At 38.5% G+C, this 14,737-nt stretch overlaps 1 protein-coding gene across 1 annotated transcript; it reads right to left on the bottom strand.

Annotated features, from left to right (window-relative positions):
- Nucleotides 1-6,030: 6,030 nt before the first annotated feature.
- hexa (hexosaminidase A (alpha polypeptide)) lies at nt 6,031-13,583 on the bottom strand. Its single transcript, XM_027003163.2, has 14 exons — nt 13,222-13,583; nt 10,929-11,039; nt 10,754-10,819; nt 10,369-10,415; nt 10,172-10,282; nt 9,966-10,067; nt 9,598-9,730; nt 9,256-9,436; nt 9,076-9,162; nt 8,443-8,515; nt 7,394-7,574; nt 6,776-6,866; nt 6,469-6,576; nt 6,031-6,317 (listed from the first exon to the last, which is right to left on the bottom strand). Exons 1-14 carry the CDS (start codon nt 13,487-13,489, stop codon nt 6,254-6,256), a joined length of 1,623 nt encoding a protein of 540 aa, XP_026858964.2. The 5' UTR covers nt 13,490-13,583; the 3' UTR covers nt 6,031-6,253.
- Nucleotides 13,584-14,737: the final 1,154 nt, after the last annotated feature.

Here is a 14,737-nt window from a genome sequence, read left to right as displayed (position 1 = left end):
AGGTTTCACAACTGAGCTTCCAGCACCATGCTTCAGAAATGTAGCAGAGCAACAGAATGTATTGAGTTTATAATGCAGACATTTTATTAATACGCATTCTTAGAGGTGGACACCTGCTTTTGTTTAAAATGAACCAAAATGACTGGCAGATAATGACAAATTTAAATAGTTGTTGCTGAAAAAAAAATAGTAGAACAAAAAATAAATTATTACCAGGAATGTGTCTGTCCAGGGGAATTAGGGATTATACTTGTGTTGGTTGAGGAGACAGCCATTGTTTTTTCTTTCTGTTTACCTCCAGGTTTCATTGAGTTTCATTATTTGTTAACTGTTAATAATGTCAAACAATACCAGTGACTCATGTTTTCTGGATCCACTTCTTTTGCCAAAATGGAAATAACCATATTGTGATTTTCATGTAAATTTATTTGTCATTTTTGGTATGTTGACATATTTAGGCTGGTCCTTAACTCCCCTTGTACTGACTTTTCCACTATTCAATTTTAAAAGAAACGATCTAGCAACGATACACACAAACAAAAACGGCATCCACCCCAAGTCAGCTAAGCGGCTTAGGTTGCCACAAAGCATGTTCTCCCAAGTTAACAAAGACCCCAGAAGGAAGAAGGGGGCAGAGAGACAATTAGCTGCCTGTGTTGGTAGAAGAAGTGAGGTCCCAACCCCAGGCTCAGCCCTGTGCCATATGGTGGATGCTCTTTGGATCCTGGTCTGCCTAATTAGTTTTTCCCTTTATAAGTTTGTGAGAAATTATAGGGCTGAAATTAGTGATTTGCTTTTTCGATTTGCCTTATTAAGGATTAACACAGTGCCAGGTCATGCACAAGCTAGACAGAGCTAGCTGTCAAGATAGACAGAGACACACACTATGCACAAATGCCAGAGCACAACAGGTGGGAAAACTGCTCAGAAGCTAAATAACAACACTATATAGAGTTTATACCCTGCAGAGGCAATGGGATCCTATTTAATACAAGTCAGGAAATACATTTCAATATGTACGTGACAGTTCAAAAGATAAATAACTTAGAGGCAGAATGTCAGAGAAGGAGATGATCCTTGTAAGCAAAAATCCCACTTAATGCTTGGTTTGTTTTAGGATGCAGTCTGTGTTTTAGTGACAGAGCTCTCTCTGTTAGTTTAAACAAGTGTGTAAAAAGATTAGGTATCCTGATTAGCACAGGGAGCTTGTCCAGAAGAGCAGACAGAGATATGTGAACTCTGAACTGTGTATCTGCACTTCTTACATAAGGGGTGCAAATCTATGCTGATTACTAGGTTCTCAAGAGCTCTCACACTATTCACAGCCTTAGACCTCCACACAGCAGTTCTGCCAGAGTAAGTGGGTTTTTTAGACCAGTTCGCTAGTGATAAGGTCTATGTGGACACCACAGGTGTAATGCTGGGGATGCTGGAGATATAAACACATAACAAATTATTTTTTAATGAAAATAAATAGAAAATAATTTTAAACCATAGCGCTGATACATATTGTCTTGTTCAACACCAAAAGGATGACAATCATGGCCTTAAACCTTATGCGAACCACTTCTTTTCAGTCCCAGGCTGATTTCCATGAACGAGCATGCCAGAGAATTCGATTTCTTAAAAGGAATGCGAATTTAATGGGCAGGTAAAGTGAGTGCAACACCTGGTCCACATTCTTGTCCCCAGCACTTTATAAAGCAAAGTTACATACATGGTTGACTCTAAACATTTAAAATAGCAAATAAATAAATAAAAAATATAAGAGAAGAAAAATGCAATGTAAAAAGTTAGTCATCTTTAGTTCATTAGTTATGAGAAACAACATTATTGTTGCAATTGCATAAAGAATCAAGGGAATAGAGAGAATACAGCATACGGAGAATTTAATTGCATATTAACACATGCATTGCAACATTAATCAGTGTTTAGTGGGTGTTTACATTGGCTCAGATGTTTGGTTTTCTGGCACTAAGGTCAATATGAAGGATGGAAGTTGAAAACACCAGCATGTAAACGGGCAAGCTGCTAAAACAAAGGCTGGCTGCCATATCTATTTTTGATGCTGTCAGGTGAGTGTGACACTCCACAGTCCGCTGTATGTGCAGGTGAGTGCCAGAGCCAACAAGTGCAACATGGTATTAGATGAGTTTATGTAACACAGGTAGCCATCATGAATAATGTTCCCATAGAACAAGACTTGCTTAGCAGAGCAGAGCAGAGTGGATAAGAAAACAGAGAGATTAGAAGCAGTGTCCCAAAGTAACTATAAAGCGTGACGATGTGTCTGTTGCCAGTCGCAACAATCTCTCGAATCAACAAGGGACAATAGTGCATCAGTCAAAAACCATTTACTGCATCTATACATTTGGTTGGAAAGTGCATGTACATCTGAATATTCATAAGTCAAATATTACTAGTCTAATTTTTTTTTAGATGGTTATAGCACAATTCTTGAGAGCACCAAGAGCTCCTTTACGTTCATGTGTGACTGTCAGGCCCTGCAACCACCGAACAAAGACCTTCATGGAATACTATTTATAGGGATCCAGCATACCTGAATGCCATTTAATTTTCACTGCTAAACTTTTTTCAAGCATCCTTGGGTCAATAAGGTGTTTAGGATCTGATCTGTGCAGTGCTGACAGTGTAACTCTATAGCCTGTGTTACATAACCATGTGTTAAAGCCTCTGTACCATGAGCTCTGGAGATTAGTCTACTCCACCTGCAGGTCAGGAAAAAGCTGTTGATGTTAGTCACTCTTAAAGGAGAGACAAAAGATCTTAAATGATTGACATGCTTTTAAGTAGCCATTTTCCCATTATATGAATGACATACTTCGGCTCAAAAATGTTAAATTACAGTGTTCAATAATATAAAACCAATTTGTTGCAGATAGTCAGTTAAACATGCTAATATTATAGTTTTAAATAGTTTTATAATTATTTGAAGCAAAAAAAAGTCCAAAATGAGGTAAAGATCTCTGATTCCAAAATGATAAAACACTTTATAACATCAAGTTATAATAACATAGTATTTGCAAAGTGGTGATCAAATCTTGAGGTGACTACTTTGACTGCAAAAACAATGTAAATATATAACTACAGGATATAATTTAATAACTTCCTGTTGCGCCCAAAGCACAGAATTTAAAAAATCTAAAATACATTTGGTGTCTGTTTTATATATTTCAAATCAACATGGCATAAGTTCATACTTAATAATATAATAAAAACATTCTGACAAAAATGCCAAGTTGTGACTCAGATAGGAGATGCTAAAGATGGATATAGCCTGAACTTTTTGAAAGAAGGAATGCGTAGTGAAGATCGTGGGCAGTTGTTATACTGTTTCAGGGAACGGTGCTTCCAGAGCATTGAGCAGGAGACCACCTTTCAAATAGCTACTGCTCTACCGGCCACGTGTACAGCCGTAGCCTTGGCCAAGCACAGCCTGACTGGCTCTCTTGACAGTAACCAGCTGCTGCCCAGCCTGAGGTGTTGCTGCGATCAGCAGAACGATGCGATCGGTCCCATCCCGTGAGCGGATCAGTGTCAGATCACTCCTTGCCTGAGCCTCCTGATGGGGCTCAGTGATCCTCAGACTGTTTAGGAGATCGAGCAGCACTTAACCCGAGTAGCCACTCTGACCCGTACACCTGTGTGATTAGCCCTCTTTTTGCTGGGCGCTAAAGAAATGTGTTCTGTAGCAGCTGACCTGCCGCATACATGCTCTCTGGGCTCCAAGAAGGTGTGACCTGGCAAATTTCCACAAATTTAGTAACTCATTAAAAGTACATAGACATTTTGAAATACATAGACAGTAATTTATTAAAATATACAAAACATAATATGCAGCACACGCACATGTATTTCTAGAATCAATGGAAGATGTTGAAAAGCTCCACTTTCTTCTATGCCCACATACACACACCAGGACCAAAAAAGTACCAGCACGCAAGAAATGGGTTATGACGACACCTTGGGAATAAGATGTCCTTGAACTACACTGGCATAAGTTCAAGTCTCTGTGCATCTTTGTGTATAAGCTCTTTGAATGTCAGCTATAGTCAAAGAGTGACAACGTTTAGTGTTCATAAACCATTGCATGTTTAAATAAGGATACAACACTAAGAAACAGCAACACTATCTAAAAGAACTATAGTCTTTATCATATACACTTCACTTCTCAAATCTCAGGAATTCAGTTGTTGCACTCTCATTTCTTTCCTGTAGTGCTATAACACATAAAATGAAGAATGTTTGATTGTTGTGAATTTTCAAAAATCTGCAGTATTAGTCGTTCAACATTTTTTGTATTTTTAATTCATAAAGCACTGGATGTTGTTCAACTAACTTTATGAAAACCAGATGTGTTCATATGTACAGATAATTGTACAAAATGCATTCCAAGAGATTATTGCTTCAGCACAGAAAGACTTGTTATTCAGAGGGAAAATATATATAGAGAGTAGAACAACCACTAATTTTCCTAAAAACACCAACATCACAGTGCAGTGAACGTCAGACTGATTACAATCTGCTTTCTATTATATTTTGTTTCCTCCATTTAATTTGTAATATCTAGAAGAGCAGATGAAAGTAACATTTTTTTGTTTGTACTTCCAATTCAAGTATTATCCACATATAATACATAATTGTGACCATCACGTTAAGCTCTAAATCTAAATAAGCCCATTCATGAAATTCGGTTGAAAATAACTAGAGGGAAGTTAGCCGTTTAGAGTTCTGTATGAGTCATTGTTTAGGATTAAACACATTAAAGCTCTCAAGATGCCATATGCTGTCCGAGGTTATCCCCAAGATGGATGAATGGGGATACTGAAAAAAAAAATCCCTACTTGGCAAAAATAACAAACCAGACTTTTACACTAATTAGATAATTACACAGATGCTACGATGACTAACTTCTTTCTGATTTTGTTGGTGAACAAAACATTTCATTAATGTCAGTGCTGGTTTAAGTAAAACCTGATGAACACCTGTTTTCTATGACATTGTTATGAGTACTTGTAATTGGTGGGGGAAAATGAAAATTAGGCACTTATTTCAACCAATCCTAACCTCCTTAATAAAGGTCCTACATACAAACATGCTTAAGATCATGAAGAGGTCAATCCCCTCCAATGGTTTATGCTGGATGCTGGGTAAAACTAGATGTTGTTTTGTAGTGTGGAACCCTCAAATGGAGGTTAAAATGAGGACCTGGGGGTTGGGGGTGCTGACAGTGGAGTAATGGACCTTGCACCAGGCCCTTGCAGGATTAACCAATCCCTGCCATCTGCTGTCAGCAACATAATCCCAACAATGAGAAAATCAATTGTCTAAGTAAATATCAAAGACATGTAAGCTCATTTGGCAAGTAAATTAAACATTAGGTAGATTTAAGTTAAAAGACCATGTTACTGCTGAACAAGGGGATATGGAAGCTTAGTATGTACAACTGAGAGGTTTTTGCTGAACTGTCACAAAAAGGATCAGGCCAAGGCTTACAGCATAAATGAAAGCAGAAGGAAGGGAAAGACAAAACCAGTAGTGCAGTTGGTAGATTTTAACTTAAAATAACATATGGTAGTTGCTCCTCATTCATTCTCTTTTTTATGCAAAATATGGAGTCACTAATGGTGTACAGTACCATTTCTGTACCAATTAATTTTTTCAATACTTTGAAAAGATTAAATATTCACACTGTAATGAATAAAAGAATAATTAAATCTTAATTCTATATTGACATAGTTTGTACACATTCTGTGTTTTCCCAAACAGCATCTAGACAGGTTTAAGAGGACATGCTGCTGGGTACCTGATGAGGTGGGACTGGCATAGTGGCTCATTACATGTGTATGGGCTTTACCTCAGCCCTACAGGTAGTACTACCACCCCAGTCCCTTTACTAAACCTGCCTCTTCAGAACATTGGATTTTGTTGTTGTCTTTTTTTGGGGGGGGGGGGGGGGGGGTTGGTGGAGGTGTTACATTTTGGCCAATTACTTGTCAATGGGAGATATTTAGCCTCTTTCTCATTTTACTATTAAATAAAAGTCCCTTTCTTTGATGATTTTATAAAGCCATGACACATTTTTCTAGGGAATTCATATTTATTTAAAGTCAGTTCTTCTAGTGTCTTGTAGCATTGGAGGAAAAAAATAACATAAAGCAATTAAGAATATATATATATATTTTATATCCACAAGCATGTGTGTAATAATTTTCACTCCTGCCTCTTTGCTCTATAGACCACTATACTCATGTTTGCAGTGGCCAAAAAAAAGAGGTTCCGCTTGGATTCCACGTCTAGAAGGAAAGAACAAACAGAATGACCTTTCTTTACCATATGCCACTTCTGCGTTAAATATAATGACTGGAATAGTAGTTACTTCATTCATACCTGAGCATAACTCCAAACTGCCAATATTAGCATTCAGCAATAGTGAGTACACAGTACCTGACCAGAGTACATCGGAAGTCCTTTAGTCGAGGGAAGGCCCGTTCCACACTCGAGGTTTTCTTCTCATTACTCCATAACCTCTCAGCAGCTGCACATGCTCTGGGCCTAAGTGTGCAGGCACACACACACACACACACACACACACGAGAGAGAGAGAGAGAGAGAGAGAGAGAGAGAGAGAGAGAGAGAGAGAGAGAGAGAGAGGGGAGTACACACAGTCACACAAAAAATAATTTTTTGAGTTTGTTAAAAAAGCAGAAATTATGTATTTTGACCGTCGAATTAAGCCTCTGTTCTTCCTCACCATAGGCGCGAAACAAGGTTGGTGGCATCCACATACTCTCCCCACATGCAGACCTCCCCACCAATCACCAGCTCCTTCTGCTGTTCGGTGCCTGAGCACAACAGACATGCTCAATAAGCAGGTGAGCACTGCAAGCCAACTAAACACCAGGAAAATGAAATACAAACCCAAAATGGAGCACACTGCAGAAAAGGGGCTGTTAGACAAACATGAGACAAATAGACCACTGGATAACAAACACTGGACTACAGCACTGAAGTTTCCTGTTTACCCTACTCTAACATACCAAATGTAACTAATAATGGACTTAGGAATTCAAAGAAGCTAAATTAAACTGAAATGCTGTGGTTGTCCAGAGCTGGAGTAACAGACAAAACAGACAAAAATAAACTGGATGACTGATACCATGAGAAAGAACCATCCATTTTAAAGTATCATTTGCCTAATTTCAAGCAAAGTGCAGATATCCCTTACCTTCAACTGCAAACTAACTGCGAACCAATAACATGAAATGCAAATCCAGCAGTTGCACTTATCCAGACAGCACTAATCTAGAATGGAGAGACATTGAGAACCCCTCTAACTCTGGTCCCATGCTCATCACGTAGCTTCACACACCGGAGAAGTTCTGAGGCTGCACGGTGTAGGCATTGCGCCAGTCCTGGCCATAGCTGATGTGGTTGAGGTACCAGGGAGCAGAGAGCAGCACCCTGTGCCCAGCCAGGGTGATCCTGCCAAGCTCAGCACGGATCTCTGCAGGGGTTCCCCTCCAGATTTCCAGAACTGTGTCCTTGGGGATCTAAGAGAGTACACACAGAAGAGTCATGCTTCTCCTGTGGCACAGCTGCTTAGTAATGCAAATTTGCTTTTGTTAAACTCACACTCTGAGTTTCTTTTACTGATACAACTTGAATGCTAAAGACATTTGATGTTTGAACATTGCTGAGATCGCAATCGAGCTAAAATAGCTTGCACATTTGACTCTTCGCTGACACCTGGTGGTAATAAAAAATCAATGCTATGTACAGTATAAGTGTTTACAAACCCCAGTTCTGAAATGTCCTTTTCACTGCACATTTTACAATATCCCTATTTATTACAATATCAGCTATTTATTAAGTCTATTATGAAAATGAATCGGGACAGAGCAAAAAACACAATAGGACAGGGATCACTGCCATAAAACACACATAATTGCAGATAGCAAAAGAGATCTGCCAAACTATAAAACATGATTTAATACTTGTTCAGAAAATAAATGTTTAGAGCTCTGAACTGAAAAAGGAAAGCTCTGGCACCACAAGCTATTATTTACACAGCAGCACACGGCAGCACTTGGAGCAGCTCATGCTCGAAACCTGACTATTAAAAGTGGGACGCCGCATGGTGTAGTAGTGGGCCCAGTCGTGAATGGGTCCAGGCATGTCCAGGTGGAAGGACGTCACCAGGATAACCTTCAGGCCGGCCTTAGTCACCCTGCGCAACTCGCACAGGTAACAGCCTTGCCTCCACACCTTCACCAGACAGCAGCTGGGCTAGAGCTCACGTCACTTGTTGCTTTTAGACTGCACTTTCGAGAGGAGCATGTGTGCAGACATGCTGGCTATGCCAAGGAAGCAGGCAACACTATATTTAAAGGGGACAGGAGACAGTAGACATGAACTTACATGCTCATGGTAGTCAAACACATCCTGCCAAACAATGGAGATCTTGTTGAGGGCAGCTGTTATGTTCAGAATGCTAAGTAAAGGGTAAGCAGAGCAAAATAATGCCATAAACTTCAGATAAAATGAGCTAGAAAACAATCCAGGTTAGGAGTGGTTAACAATAACTTAACAATTAGGTTTTGTGTATTCACAGTCCTACATGCATGAGCTGAATCTACTGTTTAAAAACTAAACAATGATACAGTGCTAGGGGTAAAAAAACAACAACTATTGTTTGTAATCAGGGCAGCGTTTGGCAGGCCGTATGACCTGCCCATAATGAATATCTCTACATACAATGTCTGGGAAAATTATCTATTATGTAGACTAAGCAGCAAGGCTGTTTGCTGCCATTCAGCTTGTTTTAAGCCCTAGGCAACCATAAGAGAGGACAGCGACAGTCTCAGATCCAGCTTCCTGGTTTTTCTCTCAGGTACCTTAATTACCAAGACAACATTCCACAGTCTATGACAGAAAGCAGCTTAACCACTTTTTTTTTTTTTTGTATCAGCTCGATCAGTCTGGCATATAAAAAATGTCAGTAATTCAATAAGTAAAATGTAATCTTTGTTGTTCTCTATGATTTCCACTTACTTTTCCATGTAATATGACTCTAGTTTGGTGTAATCACTCCCAAAGCCCATCTTTGCCATGAATGCCTGCACCTTAGGGTTTGACTTCCTAATGAAGATCATAATGATATGCAATGACACATCAACCTAGTGGCTTAAAGCCAAAGAAACAGATACTTGTGCAATGTTTCAGTGTTATTACCAGCAAGTGAAATCAACTTCATCTCCTCCCAGGTGTACATGGGAGTCATGAAAGACAGATGTCACCTCTTTAAAGAGGTCACTCATAAACTGGTAGCTGGAGCTCAGAGTTGGGTTGAGGGGCCCAAACGATCCAGAGGGAACATCACCCTTGTAGCAGGGAGTAAGAAAATCTGGCTGCCCTGGAAACAAATTGTGTAGCGGCACTGCTGCCGGTTTCTTAAAGCCCAGTCTTGTACCATTTACACTAACATTTCCAAAACAGAATTAGCATGTTATTCCAAGGTTAGTTCAAGTCTGTGACTGGAAATTCACACTATGTCTGCCTGCCTGTGTGTCGTACCTTTACCCCATGATAGTGTGTGTCCTGGAGAATCAAATTCTGGCAATACTCTAATTCCTCTCAGTCTTGCATGAGCAATCACCCGTCTCACGTCTGACTGTGTGTAAATGTGGGTCATTGGGTGGAAGGCTCCCTGAAAAAAAGGCCATACATAAATCCCATGGTGCAGGCATATGCAACAAACATATCTTTCTTATTGTGTATTGCCAAATTAGTCATGATCTGTCCCTAAAATCTCAAATGCATATTATTTCATATGTGGTTTATAGGAAAGTAGAATAAATCCAAGTTTTTGTGAGAACATTTTCCATGTGTAAATATTCATTAGATCTCTAAATGCTTATGTCAGCAACAGACAAATGGATGACCTTGTTGCTGAGGTCAGGATAAGTGGAGCTCTGGTAAGGAAAAGAAGGATCATCCACAATGTGCCAGTGAAACACATTAAATTTACTATAGGCCATGGCATCCTGCACAGAGAAAAGGGATCAAAGAATAAAGTACATACTGTTTCATTTACATATCAATAGCTGGATCTTGGTGATTAAGAGCATATAGAAGAGTAATGAGTTACCAGAGTACTGAGAATAGAATTCACAGGCAAGTAGTGCCTTGAAGTGTCAAGCAAAAGACCTCTAAACTGGAAGCGTGGGTAATCTTCAATTTCAGTCTTATTGACAAAATACTGCAAAAAAAATAAATGTAATTAATTAATAGTTAGTTAAGATAAGATTCTTGATACAGTGCGATACAGATTCTCCATGTACTTACAGCACTGGAATCATCCTGGTACACTAGCTGACTGAAGGATTCCAGGCCTAATTTTACAGAGCAGGAGATAGAGTTTAAGTATTTTTGTCTAAAAATATCTTAAAGGTTTTTTAATCTTACACCTGGTTTTCTATGGGTTTTGGGTTGTTGTTTTTTGGGTTTGGTTTTTTTTTGTTTGTTTTTTTTGCTACAATAGTAATAATTGCAGCCAGGAGATTTCAAAGATCAGCCATGCTGTCTGTTGTGCTTCACTCGTCCTTAAAGCATTAAAACCAATCAAACAGATCACAACAAAAAACACGAAGCCAAAACATACATTCATTTGTTGTCTGGCAGACAAAAGGACAGCACTCAACATGAGAGGAGAAATGGAGGGAGTCTCTACCTCTCAGAGCACCCCACACTGACTCTGCTCTTAAGGCTGCTTGACGTGCAGACACTGTCAAGTTATCTAAAGGAAAAATGAAGACACATGTATGGTCACTAGTCTACAGTGGTCAAATCAAATCATTCTGGATGTGTCTGTACCCTTTTCGAGAACTAGGTAATGGTTTACTCACAGCTTTCATTTGAGCCCTCATCAGGGTAACCCTCACATCCACCTGTTCTGACACTTACTACCAATGTGAAGGGTTCTGGTTCAGACCAAATGTTAGTGAATCCCGGTCCCCCTTAAAGCCAAAATATAGACATATTTGTGAGATAAATATATGAGTATTGGAATGTAATAAATAGGAAGATCCTGCATACACTTACCAGCCACTTTATTAGAAACAACTGGTACGTGTTAAAGTCCATGTTAAAGTCCATGTTACCATGACCAATCTGTTTTAGGTTTCTTAAGCCTTCATCAATACATGGTAGACCAATCTCAGCAGTAGTGACAATTAAATACCAAATAAATGAAGCAATATTGCTGCCCTTAATAAGCTGTTTATTTTAAAAGAGGGTACTTTATACTCTTACTCGAGGACATTCGCTAGGCCAAAAATGTACTTTTACTCCGTTATATTCGTCGTTTCTTCCGTTACATTTTAAAATTATTTTTACATTTTGTACATTTCCCCACAACCCGCCCAGTGTCAGAGGGTTAGTGAAATCCCTAAAGATGATCACAGAGTACCACCGCTTTACTTCAGTAAGTCACACCATTGGACAGTAGGCCGACACAATGAGCAGGGAACAGGCCCGTTTCCGGGGTGGGACTCAAATTATGACATTTATGGAAAATAGCTCATAATATATCATTTTGTGTGCGACCCGTTACTTGCGCTCTCTCTCTCTCTCTCTCTCTCTCTCTCTCTCTCTCTCTCTCTCTCTCTCTCTCTCTCTCTCTCTCTCTCTCTCTCTCTCTCTCTCCATATGAAAGTAAAGTGTGGTCCGAAATTAATTATATTAATTAATGATATTCTAAGAAAAAAATGGCTAGCTGGCTACGGAGCTCTAAAGTACAAGCAGCAAAAAAATAAATGCAGCAGCTGAACTGAACTCGTGGTGTGCAGGAACACATGTATCACATTGATGCTCTTTTCAAGATTATAAAGGTTTCAATGTTATAGGATTAAGGTTTGTTACTGATTTTATATACTGTTATTTCTTTCGACCACACATGTGCGTTAGCTGGGCAACGTAGGCTATCTAGCTAACCTAGCTAGCCAAACGGTCTGACTGATCGGTCGCCAAATTGCAGCTTAAATATAACGAAAAGTCAAATGTCTAGTAAAGTGACCTCGGGTAAGAGCTCGGAATATTCCCAGAACCTATACTAATAACCACGGGATCACCAAATCCAATGTGATGCTTGTGATTATGTTATATGCACAATCTTTATCCGATATGAAAAACCTCATGAATCTTAAAACCTAACACATGAAGTAAGTAGAACAAAGACCCAAAGCAAAGAGAAACCGCTGTTTATAAGGCATTTTTGCACGCTGAATCCAAATATGTTTAGAGGATCTCTCTATAAACCATAGATCTTTTTTGTTCAATTATATTGTCATCTACATGTATGACATTTAGCAGACATCTAACAGTGCTTCTAGCAGTCTACTTAGATAGGACAAATAGTATACAACCAATTATACTCACATGTCGTTATGTATAGTAGTAGGCCTAGGGAAAAACTACCAAGGAAATTGCAGCCCCTCTGAGTTGACAAGCTATTATTGGACACTTAAGAGGGATGTTCAAGATTGTACATATTGTAAGTGTAATAACAGCTTTATTTATGAATAAGTAACATATACTTCATGTAAAATTCACAAACAAACCATTTCATTAATTGTAAAAAGAACTATGGGGACCTCATATTTTAGTTTGTGGGACACGCATATCTTATTGACCTGTTATTAAATGAGCTCCAATGAAGTAACTCGCTACTTGAGTGGTCTTTTAACATATACTTTCTTACGTTTACTTAAGTAATAATTTAAATGACTACTTTTACTTCTACTTGAGTAATTAGTATTTTGAAGTTACAGTACTTTTATTTGAGTACGGTTTTTGGCTACTCTCCCCACATCTGCCAATACGACAGATGTACCTAATAAAATGGCTAGTGAGTATAAGTACATGACACACGTCCCCAATAAAGTGACACTGATGATGCCAATCAATATGATCTTTTCAAAAGGTCCTATTTATTTATTTTAAATTGGGTTTAAAGGCATTAACGCTATCAGAATGCAGATGGAGTGTACGGTACAAAAATCAGTGTTAATAATAGCCGATCTAGCTTGAATAGCCTGTAAAGCTTGTATACAATTTGTTATTTCCATCACTGAATACTAGCTACATATAATTCTCCATAGAATCTCAATGTATTACCGAACCTTAATGACTTATCCCTACCTGTTCCATGTGCAAAGTCAGGGAAAATAAGTTTGAAGTATCTTTTGAAAGCAACATCCAGGACAGAACATCCACTTTGTGCCATTGAATCATTCGCGTAGCTAAGAGCGAATACCCGAGGATTTAAAAGGTATCGCTCCGTGGACTGGGTAATTTGCTGTGGCATTGGCCAGACTCCATACACATGTTCCACTTCACCGTAGATAACAATAAGTAAGAACAAAAAACGCAAAAGCTTTATCTGTGCCTGGAACATTTTTAAAGCCATATTTAGCCTATTTTAAAGCGCTACAAACACTATCTGAGACGTCAAACCACAGCTCGAAGAGAAACGTTTGTGAAAAATGTAAAAATGCCGATGAAAGCCCTATTACGAGGTCATATGACACAGAAGAGTCAGCTGGTCAATCCGTATTGTTATTCATTGGTGATTGTCTTTTATTGAGGCTACAATTTGCTCGCTCTCTACTGATGGGCAAGTTAGGCCTTAAAGTCGCCATCGTATCATAACAGTTGTAATCTGAGATTAAAAATGCCTCTTACTAAATGGCCTTAAATCTTATAAATGCCTGTAAACATTGTATGAAGTATCTGAAAAGAAAGCACTAGAGGGCGCTTGAGAATACTATAGCGTATACTCAATTTAAAATTTTTAAGGACATTTTTCACTTAAATTCCAAATATTTGGAAATACAGTACAAATGTGCAGGTTTCCAATATTTTTGAAATATATTTTTATTAGATATGCACGTTTATCTTGTTTAGAGTGCTGTACTAAAACGCTTTTTTGACAACATGAAAATATTAAAAGAAGCTAAGAATAAAATTAATAAACTAATGCAACACGAAAAGACAAAGAAGAGAAAAAGAAAGTGTCATATGATTCAGAGAACATTAACAGCCTAATTGGACATAAACTCCCAAAATGTTTTGCTGCCCCCCCCCCCCCCCCCCCCCCCAAATATTTTATAATCTCCACAGGTTCTTGAAACGCATTTATTACTAGTTTTAAATATCATAAAATAGTTCATTTTAAGTTTAAGATATCTTTCCTACCCTATCAGTATGCTTACTATACAAGTGTTGCTATAGTCAGCAGTAAAGTGACAATGAGCTTTGCATTAAAGATATGGTTTATCCAAACGGTCCCCTCTTGATCTCTTAGTGGTCACCAGGAACTTTGATGTAATACTAGAAAGGAAAGACTTATTTGTCCTTCTTCTGACCATTGGTGGTGTTCCCTGAAACAAGACACCCTCCCCCCCACTTGCTGAAAGAATTTTAAAGCAGGGCATTCCTTCTGATCACCTCAGTGTGGTGAGCATGACAAAGACTTAAGGTGTTCAGTTGATTGTTTTAAAAAGTGTTAAAAAAAACCCAAACTTTTAACTAAGGCCGTATTATGTGTTCTCAGTGGAGTTCTTGCTAAAGCTTATAAGTTACAATTTTTTTCATTTGATTATACACAAAATTCCACAATGAAGAGAATAATGAATTAAAGTCAGACTGTGGTCTC

This window comes from Electrophorus electricus, chromosome 2 (genome assembly GCF_013358815.1).
Source record: "Electrophorus electricus isolate fEleEle1 chromosome 2, fEleEle1.pri, whole genome shotgun sequence".
Taxonomy (NCBI): Eukaryota; Metazoa; Chordata; class Actinopteri; order Gymnotiformes; family Gymnotidae; genus Electrophorus; species Electrophorus electricus.
Note: the sequence above shows the minus strand (reverse complement) of the source record. Positions and strands in the feature narration are given on the sequence as shown.

Coding starts and splice junctions, on each gene's coding strand:
- hexa (XM_027003163.2), bottom strand. CDS start 13,489: ATGGCTTTAAAAATGTTCCAGGCACAGATAAAGCTTTTGCGTTTTTTG. Junction 10,068..10,171: donor ATTCTATTCTCAGTACTCTG/GTAACTCATTAC, acceptor TTCTCTGTGCAG/GATGCCATGGCCTATAGTAA. Junction 8,516..9,075: donor GAGTCATATTACATGGAAAA/GTAAGTGGAAAT, acceptor CCCTTTACTTAG/CATTCTGAACATAACAGCTG.